At 45.0% G+C, this 26,034-nt stretch overlaps 1 protein-coding gene across 1 annotated transcript in view; it reads left to right on the top strand.

Annotated features, from left to right (window-relative positions):
• The window catches only part of LOC110499121 (TANK-binding kinase 1-binding protein 1), a 113,515-nt gene that overhangs the window by 54,857 nt on the left and 32,624 nt on the right, over positions 1-26,034 (top strand). The window contains exons 2-5 of the mRNA XM_021576042.2: positions 5,675-5,918; positions 19,092-19,217; positions 22,451-22,555; positions 23,334-23,478. Of these exons, the coding sequence (XP_021431717.2) occupies positions 5,691-5,918; positions 19,092-19,217; positions 22,451-22,555; positions 23,334-23,478 (604 nt within the window). The 5' untranslated portion in view covers positions 5,675-5,690. The remainder of the gene's footprint in view (positions 1-5,674; positions 5,919-19,091; positions 19,218-22,450; positions 22,556-23,333; positions 23,479-26,034) is intronic.

The raw sequence follows: 26,034 nt of genomic DNA, 5'->3' as shown, positions 1-26,034 counted from the left end.
CATAACACTTCATTAATGTTCCAACCGGACAATTCCTTTGTCTGTACAAATGAAGTGGAACATAGCTACCTTTCACGTGAGCGCGCCAGACCGAGGCTGTGGCACTCTGCCAGACCGCTCACTCAAGGAGCTCTTATCTCAAAGAGCTCCTCCTTTAGAGTAGAATCCTCAAAACAGGTTCTAAATACTGTTGACATCTAGTGGAAGCCTTGGGAAGTGAAACATAACTAATATCACCCTGTATCTTCAATGGGAGCTGAGTTGAAAAACTACAAACCTCAGATTTCCTTGGATTTTTTTCTCATGTTTTTGCCTGCCATATGAGTTATGTTATACTCACAGACATCATTCAAACAGTTTTAGAAACTGTATGTTTTCTGTCCAAATGTACTAATTATGTGCATATTCTAGCTTTTACGGCTGTTTTTCATCCAAGCTACCCAATATTGCCCCCTACCCCAAAGAAGTTAACTTCTCATGGTGTGATTGTGATAACGTACATAAACTCAAGTATTTTTGTTCACTCGACCTAGAATACCTCACAATCAAATGCCGACCATATTACCTCCTAAGAGAATTCTCTTCAGTTATAGACACAGCCGTGTATATTCCCCCTCAAGACGATACCATAACAGCCCTCATGGAACTACACTGAACTTTGTGCAAACTGGAAAACACATATTCGGAGGCTGCATTTATTGTAGCAGGGGATTTAACAAATTTGAGGAAAACGGTACCAAAGTTCTTCCAATACATTGATTGTAGTACTTGCACTGGTAAAACACTCGACCACTGCCACTCCAACTTCTGGGATGCCTACAAGGCCCTCCCCTGCCCTCCCTTCTGCAAATCAGATTGTGACTCCATTTTGCTCATCCCTTCCCATAGGCAGAAACTCAAACAGGAAGTACCTGTGCTAAGGTCTATTCAACGCTGGTCTGACCAATAACTGTATAACTGGGTCCTGGACTTCCTGACGCCTACCCTCAGGTGGTGAAGGTAGGAAACAACACCTCCATTACGCTGATCTTCAACACATGGGCCCCACAAGTGTGCTTGCTCAGCCCCCTCCTGTACTCCCTGTACACCAATGACTGCTTCACCATGCATGCCTCCAACTCAATCATCAAGTTTGCAGACTAGACAACAGCTGTAGGCCTCATTACCAACAATCACGAGACAGCCTACAGGGAGGAGGTAAGGGCCCTGGCGGAGTGGTGCCAGGAATTCCGGTGTGCTGGCCTTCTAGGCAGAGTTGCAAAGAAAAAGCCATATCGAAGACTCGCCAATAAAAATAAAAGATTAAGATGGGCAAAAGAACACAGACACTGGACAGAGGAACTCTGCCTAGGCCAGCATCCCAGATTCGCCTCTTCACTGTCGACGTTGAGACTGGTGTTTTGCGGGGACTATTTAATGAAGGTGCCAGTTGAGGACTTGTGAGGCTTCTGTTCCTCAAACTAGACACTCCAATGTACTTGTCCTCTTGCTCAATTGTGCACAGGGGCGTCCCACTCCTCTTTCTATTCTGGTTAGAGCCAGTTTACACTATTCTGTGAAGGGAGTAGTACACAGCATTGTACGAGATCTTCAGTTTCTTGGCAATTTGCTTTTTATTTCAAAAACAAGGACATTTTTAAGTGATCTCAAACTTTTGAACGGTAGTGTATGTTTAGGTGAAGTTTGTAGTTTTTGCTAGTGTTAGCATTGCTCATGGGGAGGGTGCTCAGATCCTGGTAGACCCACCTGTGCTAAGTGAGTTGTACAGGCAGAAATGCCTGCTTAGGGCTAGTCCTTTATAGACCCTTTCAGTGTTTTCTTCTTTTGTTGTTGTGTTTTTGTACTTTTGTGAGGGTTTTTGTAAATATTTTGCCACCTTAATTTTGTAGCACCTTTTATTTAATAAACCTACACCAGATTTTGCACCTTGAACTTTAAATGTTTTTATTTATTTAACCTTTATATAACCAGGTAGGACCCACTGAGGTTAAAAAGCTATTTTGCGAGGGCGACCTGGCAAGAAGGCAAAACAGGGAAATAGAAATATTACAAAAAAAATAAAAAATACACACAAAAGACAAAGTATCACAAGTTACGGATACAATTGAATATTAGAAACAACTGCAGCTATCACAATGTCACGCCCTGACCATAGTTTACTTTGTATTTTCTATGTTTTGATTGGTCAGGGTGTGATCTGAGTGGGCATTCTATGTTACATGTCTAGTTCTATGTTCGGCCTGATATGGTTCTCAATCAGAGGCAGGTGTTCGTCATTGTCTCTGATTGGGAACCATATTTAGGTAGCCTGGGTTTCACTGTGTGTTTGTGGGTGATTGTTCCTGTCTATGTGTTTTTCACCAGATAGGCTGTTTTAGGTTTTCGTTACGTTCATCACGTTCTTTATTTTGTAGTGTTTGCATTGATTCGTGTTTTACGTTTGTTCATTAAAACATGGATCGCAATCTACACGCTGCATTTTGGTCCGACTCTCCTTCTCATACGGAAAACCGTTACAGAATCACCCACCACCAACGGACCAAGCAGCGTGTCAACAGGCAGCAACAGCAGCGTAAAGAGGAATGGACATGGGAGGACGTTTTAGATGGCAAGGGCTGTTACACTTGGGAGGAGATACTGGCTGGAAGAGATCGCCTCCCATGGGAACAGGTGGAGGCACTTAGGAGAGCAGAGGCAGCCGGAGAGAGGAGCCGGCGATATGAGGGAACACGGCTGGCAAGGAAGCCCGAGAGGCAGCCCCAAAAATTTCTTGGGGGGGGGCTAACAGGGAGTATGGCTACGCCAGGTAGGAGACCTGGGCAGACTCCCTGTGCTTACCGGGGGGCTAGAGAGACCGGACAGACACCGTGTTATGCAGTGGTGCGCACGGTGTCTCCAGTGCGGGTGCATAGCCCGGTGCGGTATATTCCAGCTCAGCGTGTCTGCCGGGCTAGATTGAGCGTCGAGCCTAATGCCATGAAGCCGGCTCTACGCAGCTGGTCCCCAGTGCGTCTCCTTGGGCCGGCTTACATGGCACCAGCCTTGCGCTCGGTGTCTCCGGTTCGCCTGCATAGCCCAGTGCGGGCTATTCCACCTCGCCGCACTGGCAGGGCGACCGTGAGCATTCAACCAGGTAAGGTTGGGCAGGCTCGGTGCTCAAGAGCTCCAGTGCGCCTGCACGGTCCGGTTTTTCCAGTACCACCTCCACACCCCAGCCCTCCGGTAGCAGCTCCCCGCACCAGGCTTCCTGTGCGTGTCCTCGGCCCAGTACCACCAGTGCCAGCACCACGCATCAGGCCTACAGTGCGCCTCGCCTGTCCAGCGCTGTCGGAGCCCTCCTCCTCTCCAGCGTTGTCGGAGTCTCCCGCCTGTTTAGCGCTGTTAGAGCCTTCCTTCTCTACAGCGCTGCCGGAGTCTCCCGCCTGTTCAGAACTGCCAGTTTGCAAAGAGCTGCCAGTTTGCATAGAGCTGCCAGTTAGCATAGAGCTGCCAGTTAGCATAGAGCTGCCAGTTAGCATAGAGCTGCCAGTTAGCAAGGAGCTGCCAGTCTGCAAGGAGCTGCCAGTCTGCATAGAGCTGCCAGTCTGCAAGGAGCTGCCAGTCTGCAAGGAGCCGCCAGAGCTGCCTGTCTGCAGGATGCCGCCAAAGCTGCCAGTCTGCAAGGAGCCGCCAGAGCTGCCAGTCTGCAAGGAGCCGCCAGAGCTGCCAGTTAGCATGGAGCAGCCAGGGCCGCCAGTCAGTATGGAGCAGCCAGGGCCGCCAGTCAGTATGGAGCAGCCAGGGCCGCCAGTCAGCATGGCGCAGCCAGGGCCGCCAGTCAGCATGGAGCAGCCAGGGCCGCCAGTCAGCATGGAGCAGCCAGGGCCGCCAGTCAGCATGGAGCAGCCAGGGCCGCCAGTCAGCATGGAGCAGCCAGTCAGCATGGAGCAGCCAGAGCTGCCAGTCAGCATGGAGCAGCCAGTCAGCATGGAGCAGCCAGGGCCGCCAGTCAGCATGGAGCAGCCAGGGCCGCCAGTCAGCATGGAGCAGCCAGGGCCGCCAGTCAGCATGGAGCAGCCAGTCAGCATGGAGCAGCCAGTCAGCATGGAGCAGCCAGAGCAGCCAGTCAGCATGGAGCAGCCAGAGCTGCCAGTCAGCATGGAGCAGCCAGTCAGCATGGAGCAGCCAGAGCTGCCAGTCAGCATGGAGCAGCCAGTCAGCATGGAGCAGCCAGAGCTGCCAGTCATCATGGAGCAGCCAGTCAGCATGGAGCAGCCAGAGCTGCCAGTCGACCAGACTCTCCCAGATCTGCCAGTCGACCAGACTCTTCCAGATCTGCCAGTCGACCAGACTCTTCCAGATCTGCCAGTCGACCAGACTCTTCCAGATCTGCCAGTCGACCAGACTCTTCCAGATCTGCCAGTCGACCAGACTCTTCCAGATCTGCCAGTCGACCAGACTCTTCCAGATCTGCCAGTCGTCCAGACTCTCTCAGATCTGCCAGTCGTCCAGATTCTGCCAGTCGTCCAGATTCTCCCAGATCCGCCAGTCGTCCAGATTCTCCCAGATCCGCCAGTCGTCCAGATTCTCCCAGATCCGCCAGTCGTCCAGATTCTCCCAGATCCGCCAGTCGACCAGATTCTTCCAGATCTGCTAGTCGACCAGGATCTGCTGAAACCGCCAGCCAGCCAGGTTCTGGTAGTTTCTACTACCTGCCTGGGCTTCCTCTCAGTGCTGAGCTTCTTCTCAGTGCTGAGCTTCCTCTCAGTGCTGAGCTACCCATCTGTCCCAAGTTACCTCTGTCCCGAGCTGTCCCTCTGTCTCATGTTATCATTGTGGTGGGTAACCTATTTAGGGACGTTTAGGAGGGGGATTAAAACTGTCATGGAGTGGGGTCCACGTCCAGCGCCAGAGCCGCCACCGCGGACAGATGCCCACCCAGACCCTCCCCTATAAGTTCAGGTTTTGCGGCCGGAGTCCGCACCTTGGGGGGGGGGTACTGTCACGCCCTGACCATAGTTTACTTTGTATTTTCTATGTTTTGATTGGTCAGGGTGTGATCTGAGTGGGCATTCTATGTTACATGTCTAGTTCTATGTTCGGCCTGATATGGTTCTCAATCAGAGGCAGGTGTTCGTCATTGTCTCTGATTGGGAACCATATTTAGGTAGCCTGGGTTTCACTGTGTGTTTGTGGGTGATTGTTCCTGTCTATGTGTTTTTCACCAGATAGGCTGTTTTAGGTTTTCGTTACGTTCATCACGTTCTTTATTTTGTAGTGTTTGCATTGATTCGTGTTTTACGTTTGTTCATTAAAACATGGATCGCAATCTACACGCTGCATTTTGGTCCGACTCTCCTTCTCATACGGAAAACCGTTACACACAAACAGTGTTGTCGATCAGAATCTTAAAAACAGACAAGGACACTAACTCCCCTAACTTTAATATCTTTTGAAGCATATGCCAGGATGAAGGGGCATTATGGGAAAAATATTGCTTTGTCTCCTGCTGCACAATTGCCCTTAAGACTGAGACACGTACCCCTTTCACAGACTATAACTAGGGCCCAGAGTTGTTCCTTTCCAGGAAATATGGTCAGGAAAAAAACTCTTGGCCCCACACCACACATAGTGTTTCTACATACTGTATCTTCATACTAATCATCTCTCTCTCTGTCTCGTTCTATCCTGACAGGTTGAGGCTCTGAGCAATGGAATCTCTATTCGGTGGTGAGCTGAGGCTACTGGGAGGTGGCGAGGGCTTGAAGGAGGACAGCTGTGGCGACGTGGGCTGGTCCTCCTCAACCCTCCCTGATGAAATGTACTCCGTCTCCCACTTCGCCCTCATCACCGCCTACCAGGACATCAAGACACGGCTCGCGGGCCTGGAGAGAGAGAACAGTGGCATCAAGAGGAAGCTCAAGATCTACGAGATCAAGGTAGGGCTAAGAGCCGATTGGCATATAAGCTTTTCCTGATCCTGACCATGTGACTTGACCAGGAAATAATCTAAACTCTAGTCATGGAGAGGTCTGAGATTTTTCTGGGAAGGAAAAACTCCTGTAATAGGAGTTAGAGGAGTGGAATAAGTCTCACTTACTGGCTAATCTAGATTCCATATTCCCTATATTGACAACTAACACTGTTGCATGTTGTGTGTGAGGGACGAGCGTCTCTGTATCTCATCAGTGGTTTTATTGTGCTGAGTCAGTGATGTGCCACCCATGCTCTCTACGTGCATGGAGTAGCAGAGTAGTGGTGTAGAGGGACACAGCTGGTGCAGCAGATGAACTCTCTGAGCTGTCCCACCTGGCAGGGTGACTGTAATGTGGGCGAGAACGCTACAGATGAGATGAAAGAGACGAGAGAGAACAGTTGAGGGAGAGAGAGAGGGATGGAGGGAGAAGGGCATGGGAGAGAAAGAGAAGAAGAGAGAGGGAGGGTGATGAAGAGAGTGCCCTCGGGCCTCCAGATTGCTTGTTTTGTTTGTACTGCCTCCCCAGATGTGTGTACGCTCAGTCACTCACTAACACACCTGTCCATAACAGAGCAGCTGGCACTCAAAGCTTTGCCACTAGGTTGCATTTCAGTGGAATGGTTATAATGATTTATTAAAGGAACGGTATGTTCAGTTTGAATCACGCAAAAAAAACAAATGTATTGATTTTGTTAGTACTGAATTAGTCTCTAGACAAAGACAGACAAAGAGACTAAATGTAATAGCTGACCAGTTCGCATGCAAGATAATGCGATTGGTCTTTCCAAAATTGAATAAGTGGTCTGAATCTGAGTAGCAGATATGAAAATGTTGGAAAATGTTCTCCAACTTTAAGACTGGCTAAGAGCAAGGTTATTGACAAGTAGAGGATTTAGAGTGGCTGGTGTCTCACAGTGTGAGGACTGTGTGGCCCTAAAGAGTTCCTTCCAGAGCTACAACACACTCTGCTAATTCAGTCTAAGTAGAAAGAGGAGTTTCTCTAAATGGAAAATATTTGTTTGGTCCTCACATCAATATCATTGGATGATTTAAGTCAGTCAAATTTAGGCACTTTAAGATGGAAACGATCATGTGATTTCTGGTTATATTGTATAACGTGTGTTGTTCCGTCTTTGTGTGAAGTCAAATCAAATGTTATTTGTCACATGTGCCGAATACAACAGTTACAAAAATATGGGTTGTTTATGAATTCAAAAGCACCAATAATGTAACGGCTCTCGTTGGGAGAAGGAGACCAAGGCGCGGCGTCGTAGGCGTACATCGTGATTTTATTGATGACACCAAAAAAATAACAAAGACAAAAAACGAAAGCGCACAGTTCTGTCAGGCAGAAACACTAAACAGAAAACAAGATCCCACAAAATCCAAAAGGAAAATGACAACTTATATGTGATCCCCAATCAGAGACAACGATAGACAGCTGCCTCTGATTGGGAACCACACACGGCCAAAAACAAAGAAATAGAAAACAGACTTTCCCACCCGAGTCACACCCTGACCTAACCAAACATAGATAATAAAAATGATCTCTAAGGTCAGGGCGTGACAAATAAAAAGGAATAAAAAATGTAGGTTCTGGATTTTTGGCCGGTAGCAACCACCACATTGTGTTCTGTTCAGAAGATCCACACACACACATATACAACACCACTCTCTCTGATACTAATTGTGGTTCTATAAAGAAAAGAGGAGAACTTAGGCTATAGCATAGTATGGGAAAATTTGCCTATTTGCATGTCAACATTTAAACAGACCATGTGGACTCAAACACATGCTAGATGCACAAAGAACAATAGAGCAATGTAGAAATATCTACACATTATAAAGCATAATAAGTATGAGCGATCTACAACCAAATCGTTAATCACTAATAAGTATGCTAAATAGTCATGCATTCTGGATGACAATGCTAATGCTAGCGGGAGTATGCAAGCTAGCTAGCTAGCTAGCAAATTTACACAAATAGTACATATTTAAAACAGACACTATTTGGCTCCAAACAACAAGACATCAGGATTTTGACACTTACATTGAGATGCACGCACAATAAACACCAAAAAGAAAAGCAATTTCTTCTAAGGCAGTAGAATAAGCAGGAGAGACAAACCGGTTGGTCATCAGAATGGAAACTACAGACTGCCTGAGGCCCTGCCTGGTTGGGTATTATGCTAAGTCCCGGGAAAAAGGATGCTGATAGGATAATACAATTATAATGATTGGCGTGACCTTATTTCAATAGGAAAACCAAAAGAAAGTTGGGGTCTTGGAAAAGAGATGAGCTGGCCGTTTTTACAGCCACGCGCAAATGTGTTATACATATTTGCTTAAACTGACAAGCCAGTTAAAGGTCAGTAGCTTCTTGAGGAAGGGTGGGCAACTGGATGAGTCGAGCAACATGCCTGACGTAGGTTCTGTCCTTGACTTGGATCTCTGCTGTCCTCATCTTACCGTCTGCTCCAGGGATAACTTACTTGACAGTTCCAACTTGCCAGAGTGCCCTAGGAGACTGATCATCCACGATCATCATAACTGTCCAAACTGCAATGTCTTCCTCATCCTTGTGCCACTTATGGCGGGCGGCCTTGAAGTGCAGGTAAGTAGTTCCGTGTGAAGCAGTGCCAGAAATGGTGGGCTAGAACCTGGCTGTGTCTCCATTTTCTGCGACTGAGCAGTTCAGATTCTGGGTAGACCACCTGTTGTAGTGATGAGTCTGGCCGCCCCATAAGAAGAGGGTTTGGAGTGATTGGATCCGGATCCGCGATGTCCGATGACACATATCCCAAGGGCTTGGAGTTCAAGATCCCTTCTATTTCGATTAGGACAGCCCTAAGCACCTCTTCAGAGATGTTCTGTGCACCAAGGGTGGTTTGCAGGGCAGTCTTGATGGATCTGATCTCTTTCTCCCAGCATCCTCCAAAGTGTGGCGCACTTGGTGGGTTGAAGGCGAAGCGAATCTTCTGACTGGCTAATTGTTCCTGGAACTGTGGGTGGAGACTCATGAAGGCCTCCTGTAGCTCTCGCTCCACTCCCTTGAAATTTGTTCCTCGATCGGACAGGAACTTAAAGGGCCTTCCTCTTTGAGCGATTAATGAACTGGAATCCATGTTTGTCAGTAGATCCACTTGTGCAGTCCGGGTGGTCATGGACTTAAAGATGATGCCCCTTCTCTTTTAATTTCTTTTGGCCCATCTTGATGATACAGTGCCTTGCGAAAGTATTCGGCCCCCTTGAACTTTGCGACCTTTTGCCACATTTTAGGCTTCAAACATAAAGATATAAAACTGTATTTTTTTGTGAAGAATCAACAACAAGTGGGACACAATCATGAAGTGGAACGACATTTATTGGATATATTGGACTTTTTTAACAAATCAAAAACTGAAAAATTGGGCGTGCAAAATTATTCAGCCCCCTTAAGTTAATACTTTGTAGCGCCACCTTTTGCTGCGATTACAGCTGTAAGTCACTTGGGGTATGTCTCTATCAGTTTTGCACATCGAGAGACTGAAATGTTTTCCCATTCCTCCTTGCAAAACAGCTCGAGCTCAGTGAGGTTGGTTGGAGAGCATTTGTGAACAGTAGTTTTCAGTTCTTTCCACAGATTCTCGATTGGATTCAGGTCTGGACTTTGACTTGGCCAGTCTAACACCTGGATATGTTTATTTTTGAACCATTCCATTGTAGATTTTGCTTTATGTTTTGGATCATTGTCTTGTTGGAAGACAAATCTCCGTCCCAGTCTCAGGTCTTTTGCAGACTCCATCAGGTTTTCTTCCAGAATGGTCCTGTATTTGGCTCCATCCATCTTTCCATCAATTTTAACCATCTTCCCTGTCCCTGCTGAAGAAAAGCAGGCCCAAACCATGATGCTGCCACCACCATGTTTGACAGTGGGGATGGTGTGTTCAGCTGTGTTGCTTTTACGCCAAACATAACGTTTTGCATTGTTGCCAAAAAGTTCAATTTTGGTTTCATCTGACCAGAGCACCTTCTTCCACATGTTTGGTGTGTCTCCCAGGTGGCTTTTTATGGATATCTTTAAGAAATGGCTTTCTTCTTGCCACTCTTCCATAAAGGCCAGATTTGTGCAATATACGACTGATTGTTGTCCTATGGACAGAGTCTCCCACCTCAGCTGTAGATCTCTGCAGTTCATCCAGAGTGATCATGGGCCTCTTGGCTGCATCTCTGATCAGTCTTCTCCTTGTATGAGCTGAAAGTTTAGAGGGACGGCCAGGTCTTGGTAGATTTGCAGTGGTCTGATACTCCTTCCATTTCAATATTATCGCTTGCACAGTGCTCCTTGGGATGTTTAAAGCTTGGGAAATCTTTTTGTATCCAAATCCGGCTTTACACTTCTTCACAACAGTATCTCGGACCTGCCTGGTGTGTTCCTTGTTCTTCATGATGCTCTCTGCGCTTTTAACGGACCTCTGAGACTATCACAGTGCAGGTGCATTTATACTTGATTACACACAGGTGGATTGTATTTATCATCATTAGTCATTTAGGTCAACAGTGGATCATTCAGAGATCCTCACTGAACTTCTGGAGAGAGTTTGCTGCACTGAAAGTAAAGGGGCTGAATAGTTTTGTACGCCCAATTTTTCAGTTTTTGATTTGTTAAAAAAGTTTGAAATATCCAATAAATGTCGTTCCACTTCATGATTGTGTCCCACTTGTTGTTGATTCTTCACAAAAAAATACAGTTTTATATCTTTATGTTTGAAGCCTGAAATGTGGCAAAAGGTCGCAAAGTTCAAAGGGGCCGAATACTTTCGCAAGGCACTGTATATGGTCCAAAGCAGTCCACGCCTGTAGAATCAAATGTGGGAGGCAGGTCAACCATCCTAGGCACATCTGGCTGGCCATTGCCACATCCCGCATCCGGTGCAGCCAAGCTGAAAACAGCGAAAACACCTTCTCTGGTCCCGGCCTCAGCTGCTCATCATATTTCTTGATCTACAACCTGGTGAGTGGATGACCTGGGTCCAGAACAACCTCCAAAGGCAATCTCTAACATGGAATCAGTCTGGTGTCATTGTCATACGCCAGCTTCACCAGATGGCTGCTCGGAGGGATTGGCTTCCCTGCCTCTAGTAGGGAGAGGTCTTCTGGAAAGCTCTCAGACTGAGCATGTCTGAGTACTTCGAGTTCTGCTTGCTTGAAATCATCGACTGAAGGGCTGTCTGCACTACTGGCCGCCCCGTGTAGCAACTGCACTGTGGCTTCCACGAGCTCATGGAAAGTGTTTAACTGGGCAACATCAGAGAGAGACAACGTGAAGTCCTCCTGACAGGAGTCCACAGAAGGTAGGCTTCCGCAGCTCCTTTGCTTTGTCAGGAAGTACTTGGTCTTCTCGGCAGGATGACTGGACCTGCCACAGGAATGGAGGACCTTGACTCCAACGGTTGTGTTCTGAAAGCTGAGACAGCATCTTGCCGCGTGTGATATCGTCATCCGGATTTCTCTCTGTGTCCACGCAATGCCAGGCCTGGGGGTCCGTGAGCTCCTGTATTTCTGCGACTCTTGTGCCTAAAAATACTTTGTACCTGCAGGAGTGTGACTGGAGCCAGGTTAAGACTGTTGTAGAATCGGACCAGTACGTGACCGCATGGATTTCCAGGGTGAGTTATTTTCTGATGACCACGGCCAGCTGGGCACCAGTGAGTGCAGCGCAGCGCTCGAGTCTTGGCATCGACTGTTGTCATTTCAGGGCCACTCTTGATCTTGCTGCAAGGAATACCACTTGGATCTGTCCATTGGTGTCTTCAGTACAGAGGTACGCGATGGCACCGTATGCACGTTCTGAGGCATCATTGAAGACTTGAACACTTCTTTTGCTCGTTGGGAGATCCATGTCGGGGCTGATGTAACACCTTGGTAGTGTGACCTGAAACAGCTGTGGAAGTTTTTTCTCACAAATAAGCCACGCTTGGAGAAGATCTTCAGGTCATCCTGAAGGTCATCCTGGGTCATCCTACACTCTTTTCTTGGTCCAGAGCCTCTGGACCACAACCTTGGCCTGTGTGGTGTATGGGACAATGAGGCTAAGTGGATTGTACTGGCTGGCAAGGATCTGATAAATGTTACGCATGGTGGGTTCAACTTTCTCCATGTGACCTTGCTTGTAGCGAAGAGTGTCAGACAGACATTACCATCATAATCCAAGGATCTGCTCTTGGGGTTCCACACCATCCTGGGTGAACCACAGTTCACTGCTCTCCGACCTGTACCCTTGAGGTAGGTGTTCGATGACTGCTGGAAGTTTGCTGGCCCACTGGCATAGATCGAATCCTCCCTCAGCAAGAAGGTGCTTCAGCTTGTCCACCAGTTTCTTGGGTTCATCTGCAGAGAGGAGGCTTTGTAGACAGTTGTCTACATAGAAACAGAGTTCTACAGAAAAGCGCACATCTTCTACGGGCTCACTGTGGTCGAACACATGCTTCTGAAGGGCAAACATGGTGCAGCAGGGGCTACATGTCACCCCAAAGGGAAGAACCTGCCACTCATAGACATCAGGTTAATCATCATGGTTTAGATCTCGCCACAAAAACCGGAGAAGGGGTTGGTCTTCGGGTAGCAGGCGGACTTGATGGAACATCCCCTTTATGTCACTGCTGATGGCCACAGAGTGTTCCCAGAAACGGAGAAGGACTCCAAGCAGAGTAGCTCCCACGGTAGTTCCGGGAAATATTTGTTTGTTCAAGCTTTGCCCCTGTAGTTGAAGGAACAGTTGAAAATGACTCTGTTTTTCCTATTGTGATGGACCATATGATGGGGAATGTACCAACGTTGGTACTCTTCGACTGCTACTGGAGATACTTTCTTAACGTGGCCAGACTCCACCAGCTTGTGAACCTCTGCGTTGTACACTGCTGGTTTGTCTGGATCCTTGGACAGATGTTTCTCTGTCCCTCGCAGATGAGCCAGTACTGCCTCCTTCGGAGCTTCTAAGGGAGAAGTGGAGTGCCTTTGAACCCCGTCAACTTCTCCATCTTGTCTGGACGGTGTGACGAGCTTCTCACTCCTGTACTGCAGCGTATCCAACTGTCAGAGCTTCTCTACATGCCTGAAGAGCTCTGAAGATGGAGAGATAAGGGATGTATGAAGGCACTGTTGTGGAGCAAGACTTTGCTGCAGGAACTTTGAAGGGCCTTGAAGGGTCAATCCGAGTCTTGATGGCGGCAGGTCCGCCAGGGGGACCCAAATGCACTGGCTCTGCCGGAGTGATTAGATGGGGATAGTCTGATCTGATGAGCAGTAACGGCTGCACCTGATCTAGTGGTTGAAGGGGTAGGGCTTTGAGGTGCCGATATCTTTTCTGAAGGGCTTTGACGGGGATAGTATGCGGTGCAAGGCGCAACTCTTCAGCTGTGAAGGCTCTGTGGATGTCAAAGGACCTGTTTGGTTGAGTAACAGGGTCCACAGAGAATGACACAGAAGCTCCATGGTTGATTGACATCTTGACGCACCGTACAAGGTGCCAAGTCCTCTTGATTGCCTTGGAGGGCTAGCTGCTCTGCTGTTTCGTGTAGAAGTATAGTGCAACAGGGCGTACGTGTCAAGTGACTTGTGGCCGCTCTGCAAGATGACTCGACTCATCTTTAGCAGCACCTTGCTGCTGCCGGAAAGTCAATCAACGTAGAGCGCCTGCAGTGGAGCTCACCAGGCAAATGCTCTCTGTTGGCGCCTTTGTGCTGGCGGTCTTCATAGCATTCCTGCTAGCGTTCTTTGTAGCAGTCGGGCTAGTGTTGACCTCATGGACAATCTCTAAAGACACGTCTTCTCGCACTTCTTGCACAGCCTTGAGAGTACACTGAGCTGCTTGGTGTTTGCGTCCACACTTCCAACATCTTTCATTTGTCTTGATCCAGGATTCTTTCTGTTCTTTTGAAAGGAAATTGGTGCATTGATTCATGTAATCTTCAGGTAAGTCTGGTTCATCCTACACTCTTTTCTCTTGTGGCCAAGAGTGTCAGACAGACATTACCATCATAATCCAAGGGTGTGCTCTTGGGGTTACACGCCATCCTGGGTGAACCACAGTTCACTGCTCTCCGACCTGTACCCTTGACATTTTCAACCTCTCCCTGGCGGAGTCTGTAATGCCTGCATGTTTCAAGTAGACCGCCATGGCCCAAGAAAGCCAAGGTAACCTGCCTAAATGATTACCGCCCCGCTCACATCGGTAGCCATGAGATGCTTTGGGGGGCTGGTCATGGCTCACGGAGGCCCTGAACCCGCTCCGGTTCGATTGCCGCCTTGGCAGATCCACAGACAACGCCATCTCAATCGCACTCCAGTGGTGTAAGTGGTGTAAAGTACTTAAGTAAAAATACTTTAAAGTACTACTTAAGTAGTTTTGGGAGGGATCTGTGCTTTATATTTTTGACAATTTGAACTTTTGCTCCATTACATTCTAAAGAACAATGTAATTTCTACTCCATACATTTTACCTGACACCCGAAAGTACTTGTTACATTTTGAATGTTTAGTAGGACAGGAAAATTGTCTAATTCACGCACATAATTCAGTAGGTCATCCCTACTGCATCTGATCTGGCAGACTCACTAAACGCAAATGCTTTGACTGTAAATTATGTCTGAGTGTTGGAGTGTGCCCCTGGCTATCCGTAAATTTAAAAAACAAGAAAATCGTGCTGTCTGGCTTGCTTAATATACAGGAATTTGAAATTATTTATACATTTACTTTTACTTATGATACTTAAGTATATTTTTTGCAATTACATTTAATTTTGATACTTAAGTATATTTAAAACCAATTACTTTTGGACTCTTACACAAGTAGGATTTTACTGGGTACTTTTTTAAATCACTGCTCCACACTGCCCTTTCCCACCGGGACAAAAGGAACACCTATGTGAGAGTGCTGTTCATTGGCTGCAGCTCGGCATTCAACACCTCAGTACCCACAGAGCTCATCACTAAGCTAAGGACCCTGGGACTAAACACCTCCCTCTGCAACTGGATCCTGGACTTCCTGAAGGGCCGCCCCCAGGTGGTAAGGGTAGGCAGCAACACATCTGCCACGCTGATCCTCAACACTGGGGCCTCTCAGGGGTACGTGCTTAGTCCCCTCCTGTACTCCCTGTTCACCCACGACTGCATGATCAAGCACGACTCCAACACCATCATTAAGTTTGCTGACGACACAAGTGGTAGGCCTGATCACCGACAATGATGAGACAGTCTATAGGAAGGAGATCAGAGTCCTGGTAGTGTGGTGCCAGGACAACAACCTCTCACTCAAAATGGGAGCAAGACAAATTGAGCTGATCTTGGACTGTAGGAAAAGGAGGGCAGAACAGGCCCCTATTAACATCGATGGGACTGAAGTGGAGTGGGTCGAGAGTTTCAAGTTCCTTGGTGTCCACATCACCAACAAACTCTCATGGTCCAAACTAGAGGTCGACCGATTATGATTTTTCAATGCCGATACCGAAACCGATTATTGGATGACCAAAAACAGCTGATACCGATTAATCGGTCAATTTTTATATACATATATATATTTTAAATAATGACAACTACAACAATGAACACTTATTTTAACTTAATATAATACATAAATAAAATCTATGTAGTCTGAAATAAATAATGAAACATGCTCAATTTGGTTTAAATAATGCAAAAACAGTGTTAGAGAAGAAAGTAAAAGTGCAAAATGTGCCATGTAAAATAGCTAACGTTTAAGTTCCTTGCTCAGAACATATGAAAGCTGGTGGTTCAATATTCACAGTTCTTCAATATTCCCAGTAAAGAAATATTAGGTTGCAGTTATTATAGGAATTATGACTCAGACAATTTCTCTCTATACCATTTGTATTTCATATACCTTTGACTATTGGATGTTTTAATAGGCACTTTAGTATTGCCAGCCTAATCTCAGGAGTTGATTGGTTTGAATTCATAAACAGCGCTGTGATCAAGCAATGCTAAGAGCTTCTGGCAAACGCAGTAAAGTTTGAATGAATGCTTACAAGCCTGCTGCTGCCTACCACCGCTCAGTCAGACTGCTCTATCAAATATCAAATCATAGACTTAATTATAATACAACAAACACAGAAATACGAGCCTTTGGTCATTAATATGGTAAAATCCAGAAACTATCATTTCGAAAACAAAACATTTATTCTTTCATTGAAATACGGAACAGTTACGTATTTTATCAAACGGTTGGAAATCCTAAGTCTAAATATATCTGTTACATTGCACAACCTTCAATGTTATGTCATAATTATGGAACATTCTGTCAAATTAGTTCGCAACGAGCCGGGCGGCCCAAACTGTTGCATATACCCTGACCCTGAATTTATTTTAACTAAATATGCAGGTTTAAAAAATATATACTTATGTGTATTGATTTTAAGAAAAGCAAAAGTTGTTTATGGTTAGGTACATTCGTGCAGCGATTGTGCTCTTTTCGTGAATGTGCCTTTGTTAAATCATCACCCGTTTGGTGAAGTAGGCTGTGATTCGATGATAAAGTAACAGGCACTGCATTGATTATGTGCAATGCAGGACAAGCTAGTTAACCTAGTAATATCATCAACTATATGTAGTTAACTAGTGATTATGTTATTATTGATTGTTTTTTATAAGATAAGTTTAATGCTAGCTAGCAACTTGCCTTGGCTGCTTGCTGCACTCGCGTAAAAGCTAGTCAGCCTGCCATGCAGTTTCCTCATGGAATGCAATGTAATCGGCCATAATCGGCGTCCAAAAATGCAGATTACCAATTGTTATGAAAACTTGAAATCAGCCCTAATTAATCGGCCATGCCGGTCGGCCGTGTGGGGGAACGGCTTTTTTCACTCAATCTGTCCAACTTATCACCTTATCGTCTCTAAAATGCAAATAAAACACTATAAAGAGTTTATATAATGTGTCATTACATACCTATTTGAAGGTTTGTGTCGAATTTGAATCAGATTTTTAGGGCGGTGCTAAAGTGATCTTCAGAAGTAAACAGCGGCTTTTGAGAGTCATGATAGCTTGCAGTGATGATGCAAAAAATGACTAGGTATTCCCCCTTACCCTGTCCCTGTCCCATTCTTGTTTTTAAACGGTGAGAGAAGTGCTACACCTAGTGGAAAGAGGCTGTAAGACCGAATTAGTTGCTTTATACGCCATGGCACGTCACGGTGTAATGTACAGCGTCGGAGGGGTCAGTTTTTTCAACTTTTCTCCGATACTATAGAGCCATTACCATGTCAATCAACACTTGAATAGAAACATAGTTCACACCTCAGATTTTGATGTCTAAACAGTCGCTACAGTCCCATTAGTTTTCTTTGCAGACTCGTTTGAATGTCGCGGTTGCGCACAAGTACAGAATGGGGTTAGCGTACGTTAGGCGGTGTCAGAGGAAAGTCCCAAAAATTGTCAAAGACTCCAGCCATCCTAGTCATACATAGACTGTTCTCTCTGCTACCGTGCGGCTAGCGGTACAGGAGCGCCAAGTCTAGGAACAAAAGGCTCTTTAACAGCTTCTACCCCCAAGCCATAAGACTGCTGAACAACTAAACTAATCAAATGGCCACCCGGACTATTTACGTTGAATTTTGATTAGAAAAAAAATAAAATTTGATTCGATTTTAATTGTGGTTCTGTAAAGAAAAGAGGAGAACTTAGGCTATAGCACAGTATGGAAAAATATGCCTACTTGCATGTCAACAACTAAATAGGCTATGTGAACCCAAACACATGGTGGATGCACAAAGAACAATAGAGCAATATAGAAATATCTAAACATTATAAAACATAATAAGCATGATCTATCTCCAACCAAAAATAGCCTAGCACCACAGACAAATGCTAACAAATGCTAATTGCTAACAAGCATGCTAAATAGTCATGCATTCTGGATGACAATGATAATGCTAATGCTAGCGGGAGTACGCAAGCTAATCAGGTTGGTTATCAGAATGGACACTACAGACTGCCTGAGGCCCTACCTGATCGGGCATAATGCTAAGTCCCGGAAAAAAATAAAAAAATAAAAAGGCACAGTCTGGCATCTGCAGTGAAGAACTGATTGGCTAATAGGAAAACCAAAAGAAAGTTGGGGTCTTGGAAAGGAGATGAGCTGGCCGTTTTTACACTTACCATGAAATGCTTACTTTACAAGCCCTTAATTAACCAACAATGCAGCTTTAAGAAACTATAGTTAAGAAAATATTTACTAAATAGATGAATGTAAAAAAAAACATTCAAGTAACAATAAAATAACAATAACGAGGCCGGTACCAAGTCAATGTGCGGGGGTACAGGTTAGTCTAGGTAATTTAGGTAATATGTAAATGTAGGTAGGGGTAAAGTGACTATGCATAGTTAATAAACAGCAAGTAGCAGCAGCGTAAATATTTATACCCCCAAAAATCTATAATAATAATGAGAAAAAAGAAGAAGAAGAAGAAAAAAAAGTGTGTGGAGGGGGTCAATGCAAATAGTCCGGGTAGCCATTTGATTAGCTGTTCAGCAGTCTTATGGCTTGAGGGTAGAAGCTGTTAAGAAACCTTTTGGACCCGGACTTGGCACTCTGGTACCACTTGCGGTAAGACTAGGATGGCTGGAGTCTATGACAATATTTAGGGCATTCTTCTGACACCGCCTGGTATAGAGGTCCTGGATGGCAGGAAGCTTGGCCTCAGTGATCTACTGGGCCGTTCGCACTACCCTCTGTAGCGCCTTGCAGTCAGAGGCCGAGCAGTTGCCATACCAGGCAGTGATGCTCTCGATGGTGCAGCTGTATACCTTTTTGAGGATCTGAGGATCCATGCCAAATCTTTTCAGTCTCTTGAGGGGGAATAGGCATTGTCGTGCCCTCTTCACGACTGTCCTGGTGTGTTTGGACCATGAGTTTCCCCAAGTAAACAGATGCTCAACTCACTCTATGCTGTTGCTCGGTGCGCTGTTTTTCTCTGTATTTCTCAAACAATATAGGAGTTATATGAGTAATGTCTAACAAGATTGAAAGATTATTGTATACTGTTATGTATGGAGAATGTGTGGGGAAAAAAGTTACATGACAAGACCTGCATCGTACGAATTATAAATAATGTTATGCTCCTCTCTCTCTCTCTCTCCAGTTCCCTATGATCAGTGAGTTTGGGGAGGACAGGAACTCCTACTGCAGCTTTGAGTCCAAGGAGACAACTCTACTGCAGTCAGAGAACGGCAACCTGCAGCAGAAAGTCAGCACCCTCACCCACGAGGTGAGAGTGAGAAAACACCTGGGGCTTCATTTAATCCCACCCACAATGCGCAGTATCTATAATTTTCTTCCTGTGGCATGTAAAATCATAGGATGGTGAGTACTGTGAAAAACGTACCTCTGTTAGCAAGTACACAGTGTAAACATTGCTATAGCTAGCTATAAAATGAAAGAACTACTCTATTCTTCCCTGAACAATTTATATATCACTTTGTGTATTGTTGAGAGGGAGGAAGGAGAGGCAGGAGAGGAGAGGTGAGGAGAGGGGGAGTGGTGTGAAAGAAGAATACGAAGCCGTGATTAAAAAAGAGCGAGGGGGAGGAAGAGGTTTATGGGAACATGTTCAAGGGATGCGCTTTGTCCCTTGAACACACAAGGTCAGAGCGCTTCGACAAAGGCCTTTATAAAGATTGTTAGTGTCACGCCTCAATGAGCAAGCCCCATACACAGTCAAGGCAATATTTGCTTCCCCTGCCAACCTGAAACAGTGGCTTCCACCTAGCAAACCACGTTTTCTATCCACACAGCCAGGAGGGTAGCGAGCGAGTCTGCTTCACGTGTAATCTGTCTCCACTCCTCTTTGTCACGATGTTGACTGCCTGGCTCTTAGTCACGATGTTGACTGCCTGGCTCTTAGTCACGATGTTGACTGCCTGGCTCTTAGTCACGATGTTGACTGCCTCACTCACCTTGGCCGTGATTTCAATGTGTTACCATAGACACGCTTCTGCTGAATTCTGCACTGCTCAAGCATCTTGCACGTCATATCTCTCAGTTGCTTAAGTTGCTTTCTCTCTTTCCCTCTCTTTTTTTGTGACTTTGTCTCTCTCTTTCTCTCACTCCCTCATTCTCTCTGGTCCTCTACTCATCCCCTTTCATTCTCTCTCCCTCTTTCCCTCTCTTTGTCAGCGTTTCCCCCAGTGGCCCCCAAACCCTCATTCATTTCCATCTTAGTCATTTGTTTTCTTCCTCAGTCATCTATCCATTTGTCCACCATGTCTCCCACTTAAATTACTGGATATAATTTACAGTATTGAGTGTCCATGACTTTGATATCAGACAGGGCCCATGTTCATAAAGAGTCTCAGAGTAGGGGTGCTGATATGGGGGACAGGTTGGCCTTTTAGATAATAATAATAAATGATTATATGGACAGCAGGGGCCTGATTCTACTCTGAGATGCTTTATAAATACGAGCCTTGATCTGTGGGTGTGAAAGTCATCAAGATACTATTGTTGCAAATTTTCTTGTCAATATTACAAGTAATTGCTGGAATGGAAATACATGTAATGGTTGTCTAGACTGTCTGGGAGACACAGGCACTGTCTGAAGTTATTTGTGTCCTGCATGAGAATCACTATGGATTATTTTTTCAGGCTTTAGACTGAGAGAAGCATTAGATGAAAAAAAACTAACTATAATAGAACAAGTTTATATATTTTGCTTCTAAAAAGATGTTCCAGCAGTGAAATGAATGAAAACAGGAAATTGGGACTGGCTCTTCGATCATTTAATTCCTCGTCTTACTTTCTTTCTCTGTCAATTCAATTCAAGGGCTTTATTGGCATGGGAAACATATGTTAACATTGCCAAAGCAAGTGAAATAGATGACAAACAAAAGTGAAATAAACAATAAAAATTAACAGTAAGCATTACACTCACAGAAATGCCAAAAGAATAAAGACATTTCAAATGTCATATACAGTGTTGTGACGATGTGCAAATAGTTAAAGTACAAAAGGAAAATAAATAAACTTAAATATTGGTTGTATTTACAATGGTGTTTGTTCTTCCCTGGTTGCCCTTTTCTTGTGGCAACAGGTCACAAATCTTACTGCTGTGATGGCACACTGTGGTATTTCACACAGTAAATATGGGAGTTCATCAAAGTTGGGTTTGTTTTCAAATACTTTGTGGATCTGTGTATTCTGAGGGAAATGTGTGTCTCTAAGATGGTCATACATTTGGCAGGTTAGGAAGTGCAGCTCAGTTTCCACCTCATTTTGTGGGTAGTGTGCACATAGCCTGTGTCACGGTTGTTGAAGGAAGTGGACCAAGGTGCAGCGTGGTCCACTTCCACAAAACAACAAAACAATTGTGAAGCTACAGGCTATGTACCATAAACAAAAGTCAACTTCCCACAAAGACAGGTGGGAAAAAGGGCTACCTAAGTATGGATCTCAATCAGAGACAACGATAGACAGCTGTCCCTGATTGAGAACCCTACCCGGCCAAAACATAGAAATAAAAATAATAGAACATAGAATACCCACCCCAAATCACACCCTGACCAAACCAAATAGAGACATAAAAAGGATCTCTAAGGTCAGGGCATGACAGCCTGTCTTGTCTTGAGAGCCAAGTCTGTACATAATCAAAGCTGTCCTTAAGTTTGTGTCAGTCACAGTGGGTCAGTCACAGTGGTCAGGTATTCTGCCATTGTGTACTCTCTGTTTAGGGCCAAATAGCATTCTAGTTTGCTCTGTTTTCAATTCTTAATTATTTCCTTAATTCTTTGTTAATTCTTTCCAATGTGTCAAGTAATTATCTTTTGTTTTCTCATTATTTGGTTGCGTCTAATTGTGTTGCTGTCCTTAGGCTCTGTGGGGTATGTTTGTGTTTGTGAACAGTGCCCCAGGACCAGATTACTTTGGGGACTCTTCTCCAGGTTCATCTCTCTGTAGGTGATGGCTTTGTTATGGAAGGTTTGGGAATCGCTTCCTTTTGGGTGGTTGTAGAATTTAATGGCTCTTTTCTGGATTTTGATCATTAGCGGGTATCGGCTCTGCATGCATTATTTGGTGTTTTACGTTGTAAACTGATAATTTTTTTTGCCAAATTCTGCATGCAGAGTCTCAATTTGGTGTTTGTCCCATTTTGTGAGTTCTTAGTTGGTGAGCGGACCCCAGACCGTAAAGGGCAATGGGTTCTAGAACTGATTAAAGTCTTTTTAGCCAGATCGTAATTGGCATTTCCAATGTTATGTTCCTTTTGATGGCATAGAAGTCCCTTCTTGCCTTGTCTCTCAGCTCGTTCACAGCTTTGTGGAAGTTACCTGTGGCGCTGATGTTTAGGCCAAGGTATGTATCGTTTTTTGTGTGCTCTAGGGCATCAGTGTCTAGATGGAATTTGTATTTATGGTCCTGGTGACTGGACCTTTTTTCCTGTCTCTCCCTTTCCCTCTTTCTGTCTCTCTCGTTCTCAACCTCTCTTTCCCTCTCTCCCTCTCTCAGCTCCAGAAGAGGAAAGAGCTCCAGGAGCAGCTGGAGGATGTGATCCAGGCCTATGAGAAGATCCACATGGAGAAGAACAACCTCCAGAGAGACCTGGACAAAATGGTCCGACATCCCATAACTCCATGCCTGCGTCCCTCCACCCTCCCATCCATCCAATATTCCATCCGTGTTCTTCCTCCCTCCATCCCTCCATCCCCCCCTCCATCCATTCAATCTAAAACATGCTCCCAAATGTTCCCAAAATGTTTTTTTAACATCCATATCATGATCTTAAATATTCACCTTAAAACTTTCTATGAACATTTATAATTTATTGAGCTCTAAGCTACAATGGCGACAGGGTGGCTAGAGCCTTACTTAACCTTAAGTAGCTGTTCAGAAACCCCTACAGTATATCAGTAGGGCGTCTCTTATGATTGAGGCCATGGTTCTACCCCCAACCTGTGTTCTACCTGGTTATGAGCCAACTATAAGCCCAATGAAGCAGAGATGCCCAAGATTACTTTAAAAAAAGCGAATCTAAGAAAATCTTATCTGAAATTGAAAAGCAACACTGCAGTCTCAGCATTTTGCATGTGTTCCAAATGATTTTAGATCAAGTGTCCGAAAGAGGTTGGTTGTAGAGATCGCCTGCCAAGCCCTGAACAATTTACAGTAAATGTGAGATCCTATAAAATTACTTTACATTGTCTAAGATTTCAACTATGTTAGACCTGCCATTATGTATGCTATATATCAAACACTAACCAGGACACTAATAAGCCTTTGGTCTTATACCCACCTTTCCACTAGTCTGATTCCAGATCTGTATTTGCTTTACCCAAATTCTCAGAATATTGTTGTCAATGACATCTGTTTGTGTTTCTGTATCTGATCCTAGACCAGTCTAGTGGAGAAGCACGCAGAGCATATCGTGGATCTGGAGTCTGCTCTGAGACAGAGAGACAACTCGCTACAGAAGCTCAACACCCAGCTACACAGCAAGGACATCCAATACCTGCAGCTACATAGCCCAGACAATCACAGTGAGTCCCTATTGGTGTGACATAAGGCTTGAAACCCTTCTCACACACTCTATGTTGGCGCTTGCAGGATAGATACCCTTCTCACTCTCTCTTTACTACTGGCACTTGTAGGATAGATGATACTGTTCTCAGACTCTATATTGTCAGCCGGCACTTGCAGGATCGAATTAGATTGTTAATTTCAATACACTATCGTTCAGGAGCTGATTTGGATTAGTCAATGTCCTCATAAAAACAGTAGTGGTGCGTGGGTAAAATCACTGAGGAAGCCAAGCGAGTAAAAAAGCCATATTACAACCTATGTTGTGATAATTGCGTTGTTTGCTCTATAACACATTTGTCCATAACCCTCGTGATATACAATAAGGCCGTGACGACAAAAAGACAACAGTCACACAGTGGAGGAGTAAATTCAACTACACCTGTGTTTGTTTCATCACAAAACTGGAGAGTAGCATCTGTCCGGTGAAGTCTGCGAAGCAAATAATGCATGTAACAAACAGTTATATCCCCTGCAGCATGGTCAAGCAAGTTCAAGTTTTCGAACAGTTTACTAAACAGCTATTGATTTAGAACCGCAAATCAGCACAAAGACAACAGGAGCCCTTGCCTCCGCTATTCCAGCACCATTTCAACTTGAACATTTAAACAAATCAACAAGGTTATACATGCTTAGTTTAATACAGTGAAGACAAACTTAAAGATACCAAAAACAATTTAGTCAAATCAATGTTGCTAAATATCTTGTGGCTGTCCACGGTAAATGGCTAAACGGCCTATGGCTCTGTCATACAGTAGACTTTGTAGTTTTTGTTGTCAGAGGCTAACTAGCTAAAATGCTTGCTACTAGACGAAGTTCCTCACATGGACAACAATGAACCAGTTAAGTTAGCTAGCTAGCTAACGTGAGCCTACTAGGCTACATCTAGGCTACATATTGAACTTCAATAATCTCAGGCCAGTGGCGCAACATATAAATGTATCGTTAGATCAGAATTGCCGTCATAATCGTTGGCCTGTACAGAGAATTAAGTCAAATCCCCATCTTCATCCATAGATTAGAAAAGGGACAATTTAGCAAATTAGCTACTGCAGGACATCAACACAAGCTGACCAGAAACAGAGATGTTTTTCTGAAAAATATGTTTTGCTTAGGGAGTGATTTGATTGGTCTGAAGCCAAATCCAAACTAGCCTCCCTTGGGGGGCATTTTGCTGCACCAGGACAACCCACAGTTGAGCTCAGCTCAGCGCTAATTGGCAAATTATTTTGTATACATTTTTTATCAAGAGAGGCCAAATTCTTGCTGGCATCAATCAATCAAATGCTACAGCGGCAACATGTTATACTCTTTTGGTCCAGACAGATACATGGGCTACTCATACTGAGACAGAGGACAAATGATTTCCTCGCTCTAATTTGTGAGATTCAGCCACTTGCAAATTGGCTGAAAATGATGGAAAAAATAGAGAGACGAAAGATCAATTATTTTATCATTTTAATATTTCTATTGGTCATATGTTTTGGGGAAGCCTGGCTTCCCTTGGCATCCATGAATACACACCACTGCATAAAAAAATATTGTCAGCGCTGGCCAGAGCTGGCCAACATTTTTTATAAATAAAATGTTCAGACCCTTTTCTTAGTACTTTGTTGAAGCACCTTTTGCAGCGATTATAGCCGAGTCTTTTTGGGTATGACGCTACAAGCCTGGCACACCTGTAGCTATTTTCAGGTCTCTCCAGAGATGTTCGATCGGGTTCAAGTACGGGCTCTAGCTGGGCCACTCAAGAACATTCAGACTTGTCCCAAAGCCACTCCTGCGTTGTCTTGGCTGTCTGCTTAGGGTCGTTGTCCTGTTGGAAGGTGAAGCTTTGCCCCTAGTCTGAGGTCCTGAGCACTCTGGAGCAGGTTTTCATCAAGGATCTTTGCTCCCTTCATCTTTGCCTCGATCCTGACTAGTCTCCCAGCTCATGCTGCTGAAAAACATCCCCACAGCATGATGCTGCCACCACCATGCTTCACCTTAGGGATGGTAGCAGGTTTCCTCCAGGCGTGACACTTGGCATTCAGGCCAAAGAGTTCAGTCTTGGTTTCATCAGACCAGAGAATCTTGTTTCTCATGGTCTGAGAGTCTTTAGGTAGCTTTTGGAAAACTCCAAGCAGGCTGTCATGTGCCTTTTACTGAGGAGTTGCTTCTGTCTGGTCACTCTACCATAAAGGCCTGATTGCTGGAGTGCTGCAGAGATGGTTGTCCTTCTGGAAGGTTCTCCTATCTCCACAGAGGAACTCTAGAGCTCTGTCAGTGACCATCAGGTTCTTGGTCACCTCCCTAACCAAGACCCTTCTCCCCAGATTGCTGATGTTTTTGATGTTTTGGTCACTTTTGAATGCTGGCAGTGCTTTCACTCTAGTGGTAGCATGATACGGAGTCTACAACCCACACAAGTGGCTCAGGTAGTGCAGCTCATCCAGAATGGCACATCAATGCGAGCTGTGGCAAGAAGGTTTGCTGTGTCTGTCAGCGTAGTGTCCAGAGCATGGAGGTGCTACCAG

The sequence above is a fragment of the Oncorhynchus mykiss genome, chromosome 20 (genome assembly GCF_013265735.2).
Source record: "Oncorhynchus mykiss isolate Arlee chromosome 20, USDA_OmykA_1.1, whole genome shotgun sequence".
NCBI lineage: Eukaryota > Metazoa > Chordata > Actinopteri > Salmoniformes > Salmonidae > Oncorhynchus > Oncorhynchus mykiss.
Note: the sequence above shows the minus strand (reverse complement) of the source record. Positions and strands in the feature narration are given on the sequence as shown.